The sequence below is a fragment of the Aplidium turbinatum genome, chromosome 15, assembly GCF_918807975.1.
Source record: "Aplidium turbinatum chromosome 15, kaAplTurb1.1, whole genome shotgun sequence".
Lineage (NCBI taxonomy): Eukaryota > Metazoa > Chordata > Ascidiacea > Aplousobranchia > Polyclinidae > Aplidium > Aplidium turbinatum.
In genome coordinates, this window is record NC_137486.1 from 7,254,376 (window position 1) to 7,275,637 (window position 21,262).

The 21,262-nt window shown below is 38.1% G+C and overlaps 1 protein-coding gene across 1 annotated transcript; it reads right to left on the bottom strand.

The window, feature by feature from the left end:
- Positions 1-464: 464 nt before the first annotated feature.
- LOC145784206 (protein YIF1B-like) lies at positions 465-20,334 on the bottom strand. The gene is made up of 8 exons (XM_082595981.1): positions 20,220-20,334; positions 9,672-9,922; positions 9,146-9,250; positions 8,731-8,809; positions 7,897-7,954; positions 4,810-4,965; positions 3,819-3,912; positions 465-2,136 (listed from the first exon to the last, which is right to left on the bottom strand). The coding sequence occupies exons 1-8, from the start codon at positions 20,239-20,241 to the stop codon at positions 1,957-1,959; spliced, it is 945 nt and encodes a 314-aa protein (XP_082452107.1). The 5' UTR covers positions 20,242-20,334; the 3' UTR covers positions 465-1,956.
- Positions 20,335-21,262: the final 928 nt, after the last annotated feature.

Sequence of the window (21,262 nt, forward strand, 5' to 3'; positions counted from 1 at the left end):
CATATATCCAGAATACCAGGCCGTTGAGAGGATAATTTGGGCCCGGTAGGCTGCTAACGAGATCCTTGTGCTCTACATCAAAACAATTTCAAGAAGAACGCAATGTATCCAAAAAAATACGCGGTGGTTTCTTTAAGTTTCGGGCCCCTAAAATCATTTCGGGCACAGGACAAAAAGTATCTCCTGATCACCCCCTGTCAACGCTATCGCACATACCCATTGGAGATTATCCGATGAACAAATCTACTTCGCGTGCCGGTGGATAATTTAGGAACAGTTTTACTGTTATAAAGCCCTTGGGAGGGAAAAAAAGCAAAAAGACGGGGTCACATGATGCTCAAACAGCAGCAAGATATCTTGCTCACATAACGAGCACTGTTGGGACGGGGAATCGAACGCCAGACCTCCGGGTTATGATCCAGCGCACTTTCACTTCAACATGATTTGACAAAACTAAATACAATGTCGACGCTTTTTGTATTTACAAACAAGCTTACGGTAGCTACAGCGACACCACAAAGATACCAATAGTTTTCAAAATGACGCTGTAACAATAATTAATAGGTGAAATTTTAACACTACCGTACACAAAACAATGTTTTTAAGCAAAGCATTATACAGTTTTAGGCTATAAAGTCTCACAAACGCATAAGATACAAGTATCGTTGGTGCTTTAATTTGGTTTGGCTTTAATTTCAATTCGCTGCAATGCGTAATGAAATGAAAGCTTTTTATCTGATCGTTTTTTTTATGGTGATTTAAAGATGAAAATTTTGTCATTTTGAATGATTCAGTCTCACATTGTACTTTGTAGCTTTGCGCCAAGCTGGTAAGAACAACCGTTCACAAAAATAAGAGTTTTATAATCTAAATTTTGACCTCTTGCTCAATATATCGATTGCATTGCGGAACTTACATTGCATCAATCCCACCCTTCAAACCAATGGTGGATATAACAGGATAATAAACGCGGTAATAGATCATTCTTTAGGAGATCAAACGCTGCGAACAAAACAGTGTTCAAAAACTTGATTGGAAATAAGGTGGCAACATCAAAGCTAGTCGTTCTTTCGTGTAGGATAAGACATTTGGTAGCAAGCAGCAGGTTTATTTGTACAAACAGAAGACATTACAAACTCATTTAAAACCACATAATAGGACATTTATTTGATGGCTTGTTGGTATTCAGTCCACCAAAAAGTTAAACACTGAATACTCAAACAAGTCTTTGATTTAAAATGATGCATCATTGCACTAAATTATGTGTTGAATGCTTGAACAGCAACCATTTTAAGCTCACACACAATCGAAAAAGGTTTCAAGCATTTTGTTGCCGACTATAATCAAAGAAATTTTAAAACTAGCAAACCAGAACAAACATCTATTGACCCCATTGCTGCGAGGTTAATTTTCCAACATAAAAATTACCATTTATAGCCCAAATATAATTTGAAAGAAAAGTAAATTTATTAAGGGGGCAAAAATGTATTGGTGAAATTACTTTTATATTTTATGAGAGCAACTCTTTCACTTTATATCATAAGCAAATCACGTTTTTATTAAAAGAATTGTTCACAAAATCAACATCGCAACACATTGAATCAAGGTAAAAACTTAGCAACAAAATAGTAACGAGAAATGACAAAGCCAAGTGCTCAACTGCTTTAGACCACGTTGATGCTACTGAATTGCCTAAAATACCAAACGTTTCGAAAAGAGCTGTCATATAATCTATGCTAATACTATTTGCAACAAAGGCAAGTTTCAAGATTAGATCGCATATGGTTCTACGGTATATTATAATACACGAGCGTAAAATGTAAATTCGTTGGTAAAATTTAATACTCAACAAGATAGTTGAAGTGCTTTTTTGATCTGCTACGTTTTTCCCGCGTGATCTGAAGAGCCCGAAAAAGTAGTTCGAAACGTTACCGGTGATAGCTTTTTATGGGAAATTTAGTTGGAAACACTTGAATTTGGTTGCGCTTCTTCTCCGACTAAATGGCGAGTCAGCCAAAACATGAAGAGAGGTTGTACGAGCGCAATGAAGATTGTCAAATACATTCGTCTGGTGCTGCCTTGCCCGAAGCCATCCGTGGATGAATGTGGGAGGATTTTCAAACGCAGCGTTTTGACCTGGAAATGTCAAAAGCATCAAGCGTTTCAACAAAGTTGTATGATTGATAGCATGAAGCGGTTACCGAGAAGTGAAGCTTACAACATATGGCTTCAAGGAAAAGTGAACCGTCTCTAATAGATGAGCTATTAGTTCCTGGAAGACTGCCGCGTTAGAACTGGAACAAAACTAATGGTATGATTCCAGACTTTGCTCCAGTAGTCCAGATGCCAGCAATACACATACTGATGTATATTTTCACAGTAACTTGGATAACAATCTAACTATTACAGCTGGACCATTCGACTTGCTGAGCACTTTCAAAAACTTGATTGCATCCTGTTCGCAACACATCTGTTAGACTGTTACAAGAACAAGTTTGAAGAAACAAATTGGATAATCAATTTCCTGTGGTGGAATGCACTCGACAATTTTGCACCGTAAGTTAAACACAATCTGCCACCTTAAAGCAGCCGCATTTTTCTCACCAAAACCGCCTTTTCACTAGATGTCTAGAGTGTAGCTTCGCATAACGACACATTTTCACGTTTTGCGTGTAAGACGCTGTCAATACGTGCTACGTAAGTAGTATAAAGTTTTGAGATTTTGTTAAGTGCTTCTTAGACTTCATGATTACGTTTTACTCTATTTGTTCAACTGTAGGTATCTCTTTGGTAATACAAAAAGTAAAATATAAATGAAATCAATTTCTTCTGTTGGCAACACTGTAAGTTTCTGGATAGGTATTGATAGTTTTTCGATCTAGACAGGGACACCACAAAGCGTCGGAGTATTGTAGAACGCTATGACGGTGGCCCTGTGTATTTTTGTTTTGTTTAGAGAACATGGTTATCACTGCCGAGAAACATGACATTCTGACCGCGGCCGACCTTCTGCAGACATCTTACTTCAGGGTAAATATCACCGCAACACTATTTGATGGAAACTCTATCCTTTCTTGCATTGTGCAAATAGTTTGTTTACCAGTGTTGAATTGTCATCAAAAAATGTTGCACTAGACACTTGTGACGCAAAATAAACAAGACAATACAAGCCACAAACAAACATGAACTAGAATTGCTGATGCTTTAGTCACGAGTGTGTTGGTAGCTGGTGTTTTCTTGTTTTAACTATATGTTGGATAATTTTTGCATCACAGCAAGAATCAAGTGAAAAGATTGTGATGGAATTATGGAAATTAAACACCGGTGAACAAAAGTATCTCTACAATGCAAGAAATGTTCTTCGGGCAAAGTAGAATTCGTGTCAAATAGCCTCGCGATGAGATGTCTCGTGTCAGGTCGGCCGAGTCAGAACTTACTGCGAGTGTATCAACCAAACTACTGAAAAGATTACACCATAGATTAATGATAAAAGACGACACCACACGAATGTTTCCACCAACTATGCGCATCCCGTAGGTGGCAGCAGTGAGTAAGCTTAAGGTTGATAATTCTGTTCGAAGTGTGCACTTGGCCAGTTTACATGTTTTTTAGCACTCAAATACAAAGAAAAGTAAAGACATACACAAATTCAAAAGCTATCTGTGATTGCTTTACATTCAAAAAATTTTGGTAAATTTTTCAGAACAAAACTCACAAAATATACGACGCAATTACACGATAATGAATATTGAATCAAAGTTAGTCTATACTCTATACATAACTCTAGTTAACCATATAATTTTAAAAAAACTTCTCACCAGGAAATAGCCAGTAGTGGCACTCATGTAAGCGAGAGCAATCCAATAGCCAGTGGAGCTAAAGAAAAGGCCGCCGGAAAGGATCGCTATCATTCTGCACACAGATTGACAGAGTTGAAAACAAGATCGGTGAAAGGCTAAATTCTAGATATCTTGAAACGTTTCTTGTAAACATTTTATCATCAAACTGTGTCAGAATGTAAGAAAACCGCCAATAAATGACCTTAAATTATCTTTCCAGCACACCCCAGTTCTTGTTCATAAACTAATTGAAACAACTACACCACGATGGTGTTTTCTTTCTTTTTTTCTAGTTATACATTTTAATAATACCACAAAATATTATTTTCAATCCATTAAGCAGTGAATAGGTGCACGGCAGGACACCAAACGCTTCAACAAATCAAAAGCTAATGCTTGACCAAGACAAACGTAGTCATCTAAATGGTCAATTACTTGCATGAGGATGATACATTAACTTTTGCAAACTATATTTTATTCATCTGCCAGGTTATTGGTAGAATAATGATATCACGTTCAATAGGGGACGGCTTCAAATACCCGCTAAATACTTTTTATTCATATAAACTTTATAGCGAAAACAAATAAACAGCCATAGCAGAGATGAACATGTTGATCCTTGGGCCAGCGTGAGGTAATTTCAGGAAACAAAAATTACCCCTAAAACTAGACTCATCATAAATCTACTTTCTACTTTCATTTTACTGCGCTGAAGAGATCGGAAGATCGAAACACTGGCCACTGTCCGTAGTTACTTTTAATAATGTCTTTTTAGACATTATTTTTAAAGAAATAAAAAGAGTGAAAAGTCATACAAATTTAACTTCCTGTGGAGCTACATGTACTTGAGAGGTTACTGTTACTTTTTATTCACTTCATCATAAATCGTTTGAAAATACATTTTAAAAATGATAAATTTTTCTGTTGCAGCGGGAAGTTGCATGTAAGGTGCGAGTGTGCATCGACTTACCCCACATACTTGTAACCAGAATAAGCGACGACGTCTAACGTTGAAAGGTCGGTGCGGGCGTTGACAAGGTACAAGCTGAACATGACGATGGCGACTTCTATGGCCAACCACACCAGGGCACTGCTTGCTTGTATGCCGAGCTCTTCGGGAGTAAACCTGAAATTTTATAAGATATGCCAATTCGGACACGGACTGCATTATCTCTATTCATTTGCTTCACTTGAAATCGCTGTAGCGACCAAGCGGGGATATAGGTAGTTTTCAGTATTCTACAAATAAATTGGTTTATACGGTATTTCTATTTTGATCTAGGCCGTTTTACTGCTTTGAAATCCATGTTACAGTTCCTACAAAATGTGTAATGACTTCACCAGACACAGCGTATATTTCTGAAATATTCCAATATATGATACTTAAATAGGGGGCGATGTATCCCAAACACCCAATGTAAACTATCGAGGGAGCACAAGATTTTTCTATTAAATATCAATTCAGTCTGAGAACAGGTCTACAATAATGTGATCTGGCAACAGTTGCAAGATCCAGAAGAGTGGCGCGGAAACCGCGTGTAAATATTCTTTGTATCATACATAAGAATATTTTCGACAAAATAAAATTCTTCTTCTTCTTCTTCGTTTGAACCTTGTTCTTCGCCACTTCAAGGGTCGAGGGGCTCTGCCTTTTACCACCCTTGGGCAGTGGCGGCGACGCGGTTTAAATGTTTGGGCAGGTGTCGAGCAGCCATTGAATTGATTCGTCATCCAGTTCACGCAGTCCACGCACACCATTTGGCGCATGGTAGATGGCGCAGTTACAGATGGTGTGGTCTGCGGTTTGTTCCTCCATGCCACACTCACAGATCGCGGATGGAGCCATCCCCCATTTGTGCATGTTGAAGCGAAATAGTCCGACGCCAGTACGAAGGCGGTTGAGCCGCACCCAGGCCTTCCTGGGCAAATGCATTCCGGTTGGATGGTGGCTGGTGTCGGAGATGAAACTTTGGAGTCTTGAGGAGTTCTTTTTCCACTCCGAGCTCCATTGGTGGTCCGCCCAGGTTGCCGCACTGATGGATTGGTCTTCAGCACTTTTCATCAGGAGTTGTGCGGCACGTACAAATGGGTGTCTCGATTTCAGTCGCCGAGGTTTCTCGTTCACAGACTCGTAGAGACTTGAGTAGAGTAAGTGGTTGGGGTTCGTAGCTCGACGAGAGAGAGACAGGATGGCTTCTTCACGACGAAGCTCAGCTGGTTGGATGCCTGCAAGGACAGGGAGATTTTCCGATGGTGTAGGTCGCAGGCATCCTGTCACGATACGCAGGGCGTCGTTTATGGCAGTGTCGATTTGATGGCAGTGGGCACTGCGGCTCCAGACAGGTGCACAGTATTCTGCTGGAGCGTAAACTAGCGCGATGGTGGCAATGCGCAGGGTATCAACTCCGGCTCCCCAGCCAGAGCCGGCCAGACGCCTTAGCAAAGCTGTGCGTGTTGAGATCTTTTTGCGTAGTGACTCCAAATGTTGACGGTAAGTGAGCGACCTGTCCAGGACTACCCCTAGATATTTAGGGTTTGGGCAGAAGGGCAGGGTTTTTCCATTGGTGCTGATCTTGAGCTCACGCTTTGCTTCCCGGTTGTTTAAGTGGAAGGCTGTCGTCACTGTTTTGGTTTCGCTGAGCTTCAGTCTCCATCTCTGGAGGTATGCCGAAAGTGTCGACATGTCCTGGTTTAGAGTCCCTTCTAATGTTTCCCAATGATTCGACAAGTGTAGAATGGCCAAATCATCGGCATAGGCATACTTTGCGGATACCGTGATTGGCAAGTCGTGGGTGTAGATGTTAAACAGAAGGGGGGCCAGGACAGATCCCTGAGGGACGCCATTTTTAAGGCGTCGTAACCTGCTTGGTTTACCACTTCCGGTGGTGAGAGTAAAGCTTCTGTTGTAAACGAGCTCCATGATCATGCGGACCATGTGCCTGTCCGGGAGCAGGCGGAGCAGTTTGCAGGTGAGGCCTTGGTGCCATACAGTGTCGTATGCAGCTGTGAGGTCGAGAAACACAGCACCAGCCTTCTTCTTTGCCTCAAAGCAGTCTTCGATGTCTTGAGTCAAGAGAGTGACTTGGTCCACAGTAGATCTTCCATGTCGAAAACCAGCTTGCTCCCGGGGCAAGAGTGGGTCTATAATTGGTTCGACTCGAGTGTAGATAAGACGTTCGAAGATTTTAAAAGGGATGCAGAGAAGAGATATAGGTCGATAGCTCTTCGGATCCTCTTGTGGCTTATGAGGCTTAGGGATCGCGACTACTTTGGCTCGTCTCCAAATTTTGGGGATCTTGAGTTGGCATAAGCAGGAAGACAGGAATTTTCGCAGCCAAGACTTCATGGCGGTGCCAGCATGGAGTACAAGTTCGGGGCAGATGTTATCGGGACCAGGGGCCTTACGGGTCTTAGTAGATTGTAGGGCAGCGGTGAACTCATCCGACGTAAACTCATAAAATAAAATTTATGAGCTTTTACATGCGTCGGAGACCCGTCTCCACATTTCTTGTTCAATATTATAGTTTTTGATCTACTGCGCTCAATAAACAACGCTGGATTCACCCCTGCCTGGAGCTGTGTGTAATAGAAACAAGTTCAAGCAATCCAATTGCATCCAAGTGATGGAAATTCTGTCAAATTTCAAAAAAACCCGAGAGCGTATCGTTTCAACCTTTCTGATAGTAGGCCTATAGAAAGAAATGCTATTGTAATTCAACTCTGTGCTCGCGGAACATTCGATTGTGATAAATAAGAGTTTGAGAATCACCAATGGCCAAATTAAGGTCGAAATACAAAAATAGTTATCAAATACAATGACCTAGCTTGGTTGGTTACGCCTGACTGTAATGACAATGTGTTTGATTGGTTATCTAAAAATCATTCCAACATAGCAAATTCGTCATTCAAATTTAGTTCTTAGAAATTACATATAAAAAGCTCACGCAACAACAAAAATCAATCTGATGAGTTGTCACTTCATGGTTGAAGACAATAACTGCCACTATACAATTAGCTTATTTTAAGATGAAGTCATATCTATGCTGAATTGGCTTACTTGTCTTTCAATCCAAGAGAAATACCAGATAGTAGAATGTATGTCACATACGCCATCACTGCAACAAACCTTATGTTAAATGTAGAAGACTTCTACATAACAATGAGCACTATCAACTATACCAAAATATATAAAGTGGAGGGCAAAAAACTGCTGAAATAATAACTAACTTTACTGCTAATAAAATGATGAAAATATTTTTAGAAAGATGACTTATTTTCAAAAGAGACATAATTACCACTGTTGCATTCTATTGTTATCAAAGAACCCCGAAATAATGACAAGTCCAATTTGTCATTAAAAAAGGATCAATATAATACTGTGTACAATAAACAATAAATGCTATTAAAACTACAAAAAGTGCTCAATGCCAAGCAGAGCAAATTACATCAAACATAGTTATTACTTTCTAAAACCTATACAGCCTGTTTCGCCCCAAAGGAGAATCATCAGATTGGAAAATAGATTCTATATGAATAATTATAAGGACGTCTGATGATCTCCTTTTTAGGGTGGAAAAGGCTGTAGAGTAGAGGTTTTAGAAAGTAAAACCTATATAATGTATATTTGATGCACTGTGTACAATTGTACATTGTACAATATATACCGGAAGATCGAAACACTGGCCACTGTCCGTAGTTACTTTTAATAATGTCTTTTTAGACATTATTTTTAAAGAAATAAAACGAGTGAAAAGTCATACAAATTTAACTTCCTGTGGAGCTACATGTTGTAATAGTATATATAAAGCTTTGGTAGAGAGTTTGCTTTGTTGAACATATATATATATATATATATACATGTCAAACACTTGTGACACAAAAAAAAACTTACAAGGAATATACAAATCTGGGGCATTCACGTCAAACCTTGGAGCAACAGGGGAATCTTGGTGGTAACTTACACTCCACTCCTGCAATAATAATACCGGTACAGTGTTTAATTGTAGCCAATGTCCCAGAATGAATTAGCTTTAAATCAGTAAAAAGCGAGAAATATCTCAACTATGAACTGAGGGTGAATATGTGAACAGATTGTCTCAAAGTTATGTGCACTGTGCAGCTTATGGAAAAAAATTGAGCCAGCTTTCCTCTTTCAAGATCTCAACAGTATTAAAACTTAACATTGCAGTGGGTATATATATATCATTATGTTGGCAAAACACTCGCCACACACACAAAATCTCTCCATTCCTATTGGACATGATAACCTGTCGATGTGACAGTGTAAACAAGGAAAAGAATCTCACCTGATGTGTAAATGGAAAAGAAATAAGAGCAAGCTTCTTAGCTACGTAATTTGTATCAACTGCAAAGTAATACTTTAACTTGGACACAGAGATGTACTTGTCCACCTGGAAGCAAAAATAAGGTTGAAAATATTACATCGAAAAATAGCATATGCTACCAAACATTATTTTGCAGAAAGCATTATATATGATATACAATGGTAAAACAAGAAAAGGTTAGTAACACATTAGCACAGACAACTGCAACGAGAGATCATTTCTTTTCTATGAACAACACCAGACCTTATTAACAAGTTTAATAAGCACAGAATGCTGCATATTAAAAAACTTGGTATATATACAAAAAATTCAACAACAAGCTTTTAATGTGTAAAATTGTAAGTAATTATTCTTCTGTGTAATTGAATTTTGTAAAAAAAAGTTATGGCTATTTTATGGAATTAAATATATCTTTAGAAGGTTTCTCAATCACATTAATACATTGCCGACAACAATGATGCATTAAAGCGAACAAATCAAAACTTACATTTTTTTCCAACATTTCTTTTCCTTGACCAGCTAATGATTGTCCATATTGCATAGCCATATTAGCCATCACAGGGTCGTTTATAAGGTTAGCGCCAGGGAAATTGCCTCCTGGTTGCATATACACACCTTGTTGAATTGGTGGTTGCGGACCTCCATACCCACCAGGAGGAGGGGGAGCTTGACTCGTGTCTTCAAACAGCTGAGGTCCTTGACTTTGGGGAGGAGGGCCCCTTTGTCTCGCTTGGGACACTGAATGAAAATTTAGAGAATGTCAAGTACCGGTAACTGCCAACTCACAACCCAGTTCCTCTCTTCTCAGATAAAACATGACAACGTTTCTCAGCGAAACTTAATGTTGTAGCTAGTCAGAAAGTGCAAATTTTGGTTTGTCACCTACTTGAAAGGAAAGATTTTCATCAGAAAAAATGACCGAAATAAATACAAAATGACAGAATTTTTTCAAGTCATTTTGGACAAATGACCGAAAAGTCTCAGCAAAAAAAAAAAAAACAGGTGTATACAGCGTAACATCAGGATATTTAGCTGCAATGCCCGGTCAGTTAGGTGCTCTTGAGTAACTAAATCCTGCATACACCACTAAACATGGTCCTCAATACAGGTAGTTCAACTGGATTGAATAATAGGGTGGCTCGTTTTTGAACTTTTTTTTTAATTCTCTCGGGGTAGTGGGGAAATGGTGTCAATGAGTGAGAAAACAATCATGACAAAATTTGAGATTCGTAACAAGTTGTCTTCAGCCTCCTCATGGGGCCTAAAAATCGAAAAATGGGGTTAAAAACGCAATTTTTTTTAAATATTTTAAATTTGGGTAGATAGGCTACAATATTGTTTAGATATATATATATATCTAATTAACCTAAAAAAAAATTGAAGTCATTTGAACTATTCCTTCAGCTTCCTCACAGCTTCTGAAAATTTCCATTTTGCTGAAAATTTTGCATTTTTGTTTGTGGTTACATAACTACAAACTTCGTCAGTGACGTAATTTCAAACAAAAGACGTAACTTTTTCCTACCAAATTAACCCAATTTCATTAAAAAATGACGCAACAGCTCAGGGCAGGTCTATCAAGAGAAACACAATGACGTTTTGTAGTTTGCAAAATGTCTAATGCAATTATGTATTATGTAACCAGTAACCACAAACAAAAATGCAAAATTTTTAGCAAAATGGAAATTTTCAGAAGCTGAAGGAATAGTTCAAATGACTCCAATTTTTTTTCTTAGGTTAATTAGTTATCTAAACAATATTGTATCTACCCAAATTTAAAATATTTTTGGAAAAAATTGCGTTTTTGACCCATTTTCGATTTTTGGGCCCCATGAGAAGGCTGAAGACAATGTGTTACGAATCTCAAATTTTGTCATGATTGTTTTCTCACTCATTGGCACCATTTCCCCACTACCCCAAGAGAATTAAAAAAAATAAAGTTCTAAAACGAGCCACCCTATTGAATAAGCCAATTATGTCATCTACTTAAAATATTAAAAACAATAAAAACTATTAATACTACAAAAAGTGCTCAATGCTAAGCAAAAAAGCAAAGCAGAGTGAATTAAATCAAATTACTTAGATCACTTTAAATATTATATATATTTATAATGTGAGATGTTAAGATTGTTGTATCATAGGCCTACTGTTAGTTTTAAAAACAAAATCTATCTAATTGATTAACCCAGCTGTTGTAAACAAACAAAATATCATCAATGCAAGCTGAGTATGGTAGGTTAGTCAGACTTAGTCTTATATTATACATACCGTACATTATAAGTTGTAGGTTAATGGAAGAAATAAAAACTATCAAGTGGCATGTGATTGGTCTTTGTGAAATCAGAAGAAAAGGAGAAAAACTAATGAATATCAAGGATGGCCATCTGCTCTACCACAAAGGAAGAGAAAACGTTAAGCAGAGTGGCGTAGGATTTCTTATCCACAAAAATCTGGTCAATAATGTAAAAGAATTTCATGGCGAGTCGGACAGGGTAGCCAGTGTAACTATAAAAATTTCGAAACGATATGATCTCAGGATTATCCAAGTATATGCCCCAACAACATTCAGCTCTCAGGAGGAGATTGAGGCTTTTTATGATGATTTGCAAAGAACTCTAGACTGTCAAAAAACTCAATTTAATGTAATCATGGAAGATTTTAACGCAAAAATTGGTACAGGAAAAGAAAGTTGCTTTGGGAAATTTCCATACGGAACAAGAAATGAACGTGGAGAAAACTTAATCAATTTCTGTTTGAGCAACAACTTCAGCATCACAAACACCATGTTCCAAAAGAAACCGCACCAAAAGTGGACATGGAGAAGCCCAAATCATGAAACACATAATGAAATAGACTACATAATTACCAACAAACCTGAAATCTTCCAAAACGTTCAAACTCTTAACAAAGTAAATACTGGAAGTGATCATAGAATACTGAGGAGCATGGTCAAACTAGACATTCAGAAAGAAAGAAGAAAGTTATTTCGGTCAAAAAACAAACCACTACGAATAGATCCTTTTCACAAATTGTCATTCCAGTTGGATTTGAAAAATCAGTTTCAAGCCTTGGAAGACCAACCAATCAATTACACAGGAAATACAGTTGAAGATTTAAATAACAGTATCGTTATCAATCTTACAAAAACAGCTGAAAAGTATAGAGAAGTAAAGCCTAACAATGGTTCAAAACTGTCAACAGAAACTTTAAACCTTATGAAGAAGCGTAGAGATCTCAAGCAACCAATATCAGCAAGGAACAAAATCGAAAAAGCAGAACTTGACAAACTCATCAGTAAAAAACAAAGAAGAGACATAAGAAAATACAACTCTGATGTTGTTGAAGAAACAATCCGGAAAGGTCGAGGTTTTAAAGCTGCCAAAAGGAAGCTCAGCTTGGAAAAAATTCATATGACTGGAATAAAAGAACAAGATGGCTCTATTACAAAATGCAGAAACCGGATAATAGAAAGAACAAGAGAATTCTATCAAAATCTCTATGCTAGCAATCAGGGTCAAGGGCCGGTCGACAACTCCGGTGACAAATCTCAAATTTTAGCAACCACTCCAGAAGTAAATATCTCTGAAATAAAACATGCAATTGGTCAGATGAAACGAAATAAAGCGCCTGGTGAAGATAATATTACGCCTGACCTAATTAAAGATGCAGAAGAAACAATTTCATCACCTCTTGCCCATCTGTTTACGGAATGCATTAAAACAAGACAAACTCCTTCCAACTGGAAGAATGCTATCATCATACTTCTTCATAAGAAGGGAGACCAAAAAGACTTGGGAAACTATCGTCCGATTAGTCTTCTTCCAACAATTTACAAACTTTTTACCCGAGTAATTACCAACAGAATTGCTAAAGATTTGCACTACCACCAACCGAGAGAACAAGCAGGTTTTAGGAAAGGGTTCTCAACCATGGACCACCTGCATACTATCAACCAATTAATTGAAAAAACAAACGAATATAACATCCCACTCTGCCTTGGACTAATAGATTATAAAAAAGCGTTTGACTCTGTTGAAACATCAGCTGTCATTTCAGCACTGGAAAAACAGGGAATTGACCAATCATACACTCAACTTCTCAAAAACATTTACGCGAAAAATACATCTATAATTCCGGTACACGACAACTGGTCGAGACAAAGTGGGCGATACCCACTTGGGCGACGAGTCAAGTGGGCGACGGACCAAGTGGGCGACGAGTCAAGTGGGCGATGAGCCAAGTGGGCGACGGACCAAGTGGGCGACGGACCAAGTGGGCGACGAGCCAAGTGGGCGACGGCCAAAGTGGGCGACGGAAGCAAAAGTTTAGCCGTTCGGAAAAAAATATGACTTTTAATTTTTACTTTAAAATACAATGATTGATTTGTGGAAGGGAGGCAATGAGAGTTCTCACGCTGAGTTTCACGAAGCATTGGAAGCAACATTTTCATTATTTTTTGTAGTCTAGTAATAGCGCTTGCTGTTTGATGTTAATTTGCACTGTTTGTGACATCATCTTGACACATTATTTTGCAACACACAATCCAGTCTCTGAATATTATAAACATTTGCGGTAGGTCACTAGGTCAACCAGTGCTGAGATCTTAACTACTAAGTAGCTGGTTTGGCAGGTACATGCATTAGACATTGGAATGTTTGTAGTGATTTTCAAGCGAAACAGAAGTTTTTGTTAGTTGTTCGAGTGTGTTATTGTTTAAAATACATGTAAAAACTTACATACGAATCATTAACTACGGAGATTAGCATAACTTTGATGCTCTAAAAATAAAGTCATATTTTTCAATTTTTAGGTCATAAACAAAATGGCCCTAGTAATGACTGTCAGTCACAATGTGTTCTGTAAACTGCTGATGCGGCTACGCAGCGTCTAGACTAGAGCATTCGGATTAAAAATATCAGTTGACTTTTAAGTGCCCAAGTTAAAATTATGACTTATGCCTCTTGAGAAGTCCCACATAGTCTGTGGTGGATCCCGTCCATTAAAGTTTTATTGGTACTTTCACATACAACATTGTAAATGTAAGTTAATATCAAGTCTCTATGAGACATTGGATTTTCCGCGCACATACGATTTATAGCGTCAAGAACACTAATTGTGCGCTGTTTTTCTTTTCCGAAACAAATATATATAGTGAATTCGGTCAAAATGTCCAAAAAATATATAAATCAACCATTGTATTTTAAAGTAAAAATTAAAAGTCATATTTCATACTGACAAGCTTTGATAACGGTTAGGGAACGTTCATTATAACTGACTTAAACCACTCTTTGGCCATTCGTTTGTCTCTTTTCTGAGAGGTTTCTCTTAAGCTTCACGATAAACCCTGACGCCGCAAATTGCAAAATAATGTGTCAAGATGATGTCACAATGCAAATTAACATCAAACAGCAAGCGCTATTACTAGACTACAAAAAATAATGAAAATGTTACTTCCAATGCTTCGTGAAACTCAGCGTGAGAACTCTCATTGCCTCCCTTCCACAAATCAATCATTGTATTTTAAAGTAAAAATTAAAAGTCATATTTTTTTTCCGAACGGCTAAACTTTCGCTTCCGTCGCCCACTTTGGCCGTCGCCCACTTGGCTCGTCGCCCACTTGGCTCGTCGCCCACTTGGCTCGTCGCCCACTTGGCTCGTCGCCCACTTGGTCCGTCGCCCACTTGTCTCGTCGCCCACCTGGTCTCGCCCAAGTGGGTATCGCCCACTTTGTCTCGCCCAGTTGTTGTGTACCGTATAATTCGGCTGCACAAAGACTCTGAACCATTTCAGATTCAAAAAGGGGTACGTCAAGGTGACACAATATCTCCAAAACTTTTTACAGCAACCTTAGAAGAAATTTTTAAGCAACTTAACTGGGAAGAAAAAGGAATCAAAATTGATGGTGAATACATAAACCATTTACGTTTTGCTGATGACATTATCCTTATATCTGAGCAACCTAAACAACTACAAACAATGCTAAGTGAACTCAATACAGAAAGCAAAAAGATTGGCCTTCATATGAACTTTAACAAAACGAAAGTTATGTTTAACAAACTGGCAGACACCGACAGCAATATTCTTTTGGACGGAGCGACTATCGAAAAAGTTGATCACTATATATATCTTGGCCAAAAAATTACAACCAACTCCAATAAAGAAGATGAAATCAAAAGACGAATATCACTTGGATGGCAAGTCTTCGGAAGAGCAAGTTCGATATTTAAGTCAAAACTGCCTCTTTCTCTCAAGAAACAAGTCTACGATCAATGCATCCTTCCAACCGCTACATATGGTGCAGAAACTTGGAATCTTACAAAGAAATTAACACTTAAACTAAGAACTATGCAGAGAGCACATGAACGAATCATGATGGGTTTAACATGGCGAGACAAAAAGACTGCCGAATGGATCAGAAATCATACAAAATTACGAGTTATATTGAGCACAATCAAGAAACTAAAATGGTCCTGGGCAGGTCATATAGCAAGATACCAGGACAATAGATGGACTAAAAAATTAACAACATGGACACCACGAGAAACCAAAAGAAAGAAAGGAAAACCAAAAGTAAGATGGAGGGACGACATTGACAAACAATGCAATACAATCAATTGGTACCAACTAGCACATAATCATGTAAATTGGCATGAAAAGGGGAAGGCTTACGCTCTGCAGTGGGCTCTCACAGGCTGAGTGAAAATGATGATGATAAGTTGTAGGTTATAATTAACAAATGAGTGCTTTTTAATTCGTATTTGTTTTGATTCAAAAAGCAGTTCAAATCGCCATGGATATATAATGTGTTTGAATATTGCACAATGAGTGAGCTGATATATGTCTAGCATATGTGAATGTCAGCTGATTAGCAAAAAACGCCAGTTTTGATTTTATATTATACTAGAAGCAGACTTGTCAAAACAAATCAAAAGTGTGCATATACAGTATTATCAGGGCTGCGATTTTTTCTTTCTTGTCGAACGACCAAAAATTCTGCGTTTGTTTGTCGAATAGTAATATGACGTCACAGGAGTCAGATTATAAGCGTTTGGCCGCGAGTTACCGCACAAGTTGTGTGGTATCAGAGTCACTTACTTAAGCTTTTGATCGCACGCTGGTTGAGTGATTGCAAAGGAGTATCAAGCGCTAAGTTATGTACCTACCGGACATGTATACAGCCCTCGAAATTAGCTTGTATCTACGACGGCAAAAACATTGCCGTCGCCAAATCAACAAACCTTGGATTACGGCGGCAATTGCCGTATGCTTTAGTGTTTAATCAAACGAAATTTTATGCGTTTCTTCATCGCGTGTCACACGGCGGTAGCCCAGAGCATCACGCAAGCTACTTTATGCGCTGACAATGCTCTTGTGAACTGTAAAAAGTTTGCAACCTTATAAATACCGGCTTATTGTTACGCAAAAGTTATTTTTTCATCGAATGCTTATTGTTAACCGATGTCATTGCGAATATAAATTATAGTGAAAGAAGATACAGTTAAAAAGTAGAATTTACCTGCTATAGATTATCAAACAGAAGGAAAACTTAGTGAGGTATTTTGCAAAATTTGTAAAGAATTTTATGACGGAAACAAATTGGAATTAGAAAAGCTAAGGGGTCAAGTTAAAAAAGTAGTACGAAATTCGATAAATGGTTCTTGGGCAGTAAAGTAATGCTTTCGATCATATGGCATCGCGCGTTCATGAACGGGCAGTTTTGCGTCTTCAAGTATTCTAGTGACGAAGCGACAACCTCATCCTCCGATACAGTATCTGATAATTCCGATTCTGACAGCTAGTTCTTTATCAAACAGACTCGTGTTTGCTCGCAGTGTCCCAATTGTGCCGAAATTATGTTAGTGTAAACGTCAATCGAGGCAATCATCTGGCAGTGAGCTATTAATTTGTTACCGGTACCTGGTTGAACAATTAACGTATTTTTATGATAATTCAATTCAACGTCGCTAGATATCGAATTAATGTAAAACAAACGTAAATTTCTTCTTGGGCAGTGATACGCAGGCATCAAAATTCGTTATTTTTGCATTGACTTCACGTCTGTAGACATTGAATCAATGTAATATGATGATTTTTGCTGTCTGGGTAGCCTACGCAATATAACCCTCCAGGAAATTTAAATCGATTTGTGCTGTTAACTTACTTTAAAGGTAACCCAAAATTAACTTACTTTTCCTCCCTGAGTTATTTAAGGTGAATTAACGTAACAGCGTGCGTATCGCTACTTTTGGTATTATTACATCACAACAAATCAAACAGTGCGGTCGTGATAGACTACTCTAGTATATTTTTCGCTTCTCGTTTTTTTGATTCAACGTCTACAGACATTGAATCAATGTAAAAACGACGGGTTTTGCTAGCTAGGTTGTGTGCTTTTGTGAATGCAAGTGCAAAATCGCCCATTACGTAATCACAGAAACCCTTTTAGTGGAAGGAATTCGAGTTGCAACCGTGTTTATCTGTCTACTATTCTTTATTCACATTGCAAAAAATTCTCCATTCTTGGAACAACAAGTGCATAAGTCAGACATAAATACAAACTTGCATAGACGTTGACAAGTAAAAGTAGCCTACTTCGAAGAAAGTTAGAAACCCGTTGTGTTGAATAGCACGAAACGTGTGTTGCAAAATATTTGATGCCAGGCGTTAGAACTTCGATCAAAGCATTTTCCCGCAGTGTTCAAAATGTTCCTTTCGATAAAAATAGCGGCTTTTTTCATCTGTATTTCTGAACGTCTGGTCGGAAACTAGGCTGTTTTCTACATGTGAAAAACTTTCATAGCAAGTATCTAACAGTCATTTTACCAGAGCAATATTGTTAATTAGCTCAAACTGCGAAATACAAACTGGCATAGACGTTGACAACTCAACGTAGCCTAGGTTATTTCATCTATAAAAGAAACCCGTTGTGTCGAATAGCACGAAACGTGTGTTGCGAAATGTTTGATGCCAGGCGTTGGAACTTCGATCAAAGCATTCTCCCGCAGTGTTCAAAATGGCGGCGCTGACGCCTTGGGAGTTTCTCGTGTGAAGCGTCGCTTTTAGACCTTGCTTTGAAGTACCTGGCGAAGGAAAGTTTACGTAAGTCAGCACTCTTATGATTGGATCACGTGATGCCCCCCCCCCCCCCGATTGTTTCTCGACCTGACGATGTTTAGTCCTCTCTCAGTTTTTTTTCCTTTTTATTTTCCTTTTTTTCGTTTTTTTTTTTTTTTCTGTAAGGCACAGCGTTTGTCGAATAGTGATGGCGCGTGTCGAGTGACCTCATCACCGAAAAAGGCAAAAATCGCAGCCCTGAGTATTATATACAAATATAAGGTATATATATGATACAAATATATAATTACTGTATATATTTATATTTGTAATATATAATTATAATACAAATATAAATATACACAAATATATAATAACTGCGAAAGATATAGTCCAGTCTATATGTACAATGTACATACACATGACATGGCACTTTATTAATAAATGGGTCAATGATACCTAATATAGGCCATTGTATAATTTGACAATAATGTTAAAAATATTTGTAACTTTCTGCTTGTATATATATAATTCCTCATTCACAGAGTAAACAAGACCAATTAAGATATGGTAGTTCAGTCTTCGAAATTAGCATATTTTTACTTTGGCAAAAACGTTGCCGAGGCCAAATGGCAAAAGTTGAAATTGCCTTGGCAATTGCTGTGAACGTTTATTACGAAAAAATTGTAGGCTACCACAACATGTAAAACGAGAAGCGAAAAATATAATAGAGTAGTCTATCAAGACCGCATTGTTTGATTTGTTGTGATGTAATAATACCAAAAGTAGCGATAAAGCGAGCAACGCGATACGCACGCTGTTACGATAATTCATGTTAAATAACTCATGGGGGGGGGGGGAGTATGTTAATTTTGGGTTGCTTCAACGTTCGAGTCAGCACAAATCAATTTAATTTTCCCGACCGGTTGTATTGCGTAACAACAATGCCCAATAAGAAATGACGACGACAACGTCATTGCTTAAGACGCTTGAAGACGCAAAACTGCCCGTTCATGAACGCGCGATGTCATATGATCGGAAGTATTACTTTTCTTTACTGCCGAAGTATTACTTTTCTTTACTGCCGAAGTACCATTTATCCAATTTTGTACTACTTTTTTAACTTCGCCCCGTAGCTTTTCTAATTCCGATTTGTTTCCGTCATAAAATTCTTTACAAATTTTGCAAAATACTACACTAACTTTTCCTTCTGTCCCCTCTGTTTCATAACCTATATATAGCAGGTAAATTCCACTTTTTAACTGTATCTTCCTTTAACATGATTTATATTGGCAATGACACTGGTAAAAAACAAGAATTCGATGAAAGAATAACTTTTGCGTAACAATTAAGCCAGCATTTATAAGGTTGCAAACTTTTTTTATAATTCACATGAGCATTGTCACCACATAAAATTGCACCTGCTGTTGTTGTTACGCAACCAGACATTTATCGCAAACCGCAATTAGCAAAGCTCACTCTAAAGGTTAACCCGTTAACCTATTACTTACATGTATTCGACGTCTGTTGATGTTGTGTGGTTCGTTGTGAAAGCGGCGCGGTCGCTTCTGATACAGCTGGACGAGATAACGGAAGGCGAAGCGCGATAAGGAGTAAATGCTTACAATAATTTGACGTCTACTGGCGTTGAATCAATGCCAATGGGGTGATATTTCTATAAAAGATTCAATTCTCCCAGATGCGCACGTGTCTAAGCGCCGGCGAAGTACGGTAGAAAGTAACCCAAATAAAAACATCAAGCAATAGTAAGAATGAATCAGCCTCCTAGTCTGGTGTGATCTAAGAAAATTAGGGTTATTTTTGTAATATTGTGGTCCTTACAAGCGCTCGTGTGGCCTCAGCATTTTTATTGCCGAGGCTAATGTGCCATTCATGCATCTGCCTCGGCAATTGCCGATTGCCGAGGCTAATTTCGAAGACTGTAGTTGCACATATTAATACAACAGAAATAACAACTCACTATGACCAACTGGAGCATCCATGATTTTTTTTGAGTGATATTTAAGGACAACTGTACCGGTACACGTCTTCTTTGTTTGCACCTTTCAGTAGTAGCAATTAGTAGCTATATCACTGCATCAAACAAAGTAGCATTATTAATATAAAGATACATATTATCATATATGTTGACATGAGCACTTTTGACGTTCTTTTAAAGCATGTTTCAATTAAGGTACAATAATTATCTTATTGTTGGCACAAGCCAAGTTTAGCGGGACGTACCTTGCAAGCCTGGCCTCTGAGCTTACCACACAAAAGGTTTTCAACAGAAGTAAATTTGCTTAAAAAGAAAATACAGGCCATATAATGAATTTATCTTCGGACTGGGACAACGTTTTTGAGAGGTTAATCAGAATAGTAGTTTCGCATACTTGTAGAGGCTACGCCCGCTACGGTATGAACCACTGACGCTGACCCGGTCACCGAGATTGACAGAGTGGAGTTTCCGATAGTTGTTGTCAGGGAATTATTCCATCCACAAGGTGCCCTTGATTGGAGAGCTGTTCTTCCATGCGTTCCTTAAGGGCACACTCCGAAAGCCAAATAAGAAGAAGATGGATCAGACAGACCAGAACCCAGGTGGTCTCAGTTCCTAGCAGGACCTAGCATTAGCAAAATGAATCTATCATCTTTGTGGAAGAAAGAGTTACCGTGTATTTTTGAAAGTTTTAGATTTGGAAAGTTTGTGCAAATTTAAGTCATCACACCAAAAATTATCAAGTGAAGAGAAAATTTTTCTAAGAAAATCGGTTCAAAATGAAACGAAATAAAGTAAATTACTTGATCATACTGTATCTGCAAATAACTGAACTAAAATTTTCCTTCAGACTGGAAACCAAATTATCCCAATTCTGACGAAAAGCAACGCAACTGGCAACTTTGTCTAAGATAACTAGTGTTGCCAGATCCGGTAAGAAAAATTTCCCTGTAGAGTGGAGAGGACGATGCGCAAATTTCTCAAACGCAAAAAAAAAACACTTTTTTATCAAAAATAGGCTACAC

Excerpts from the sequence above, each read along its gene's own strand:
- LOC145784206 (XM_082595981.1), bottom strand. The coding sequence starts at position 20,241 with ATGGATGCTCCAGTTGGTCATA. Across the intron at positions 9,923-20,219 it reads GGATGCTCCAGTTGGTCATA|TGTCCCAAGCGAGACAAAGG; the intron begins GTGAGTTGTTAT and ends ATTTTCATTCAG. Across the intron at positions 2,137-3,818 it reads CCACTACTGGCTATTTCCTG|GTCAAAACGCTGCGTTTGAA; the intron begins GTGAGAAGTTTT and ends TGACATTTCCAG.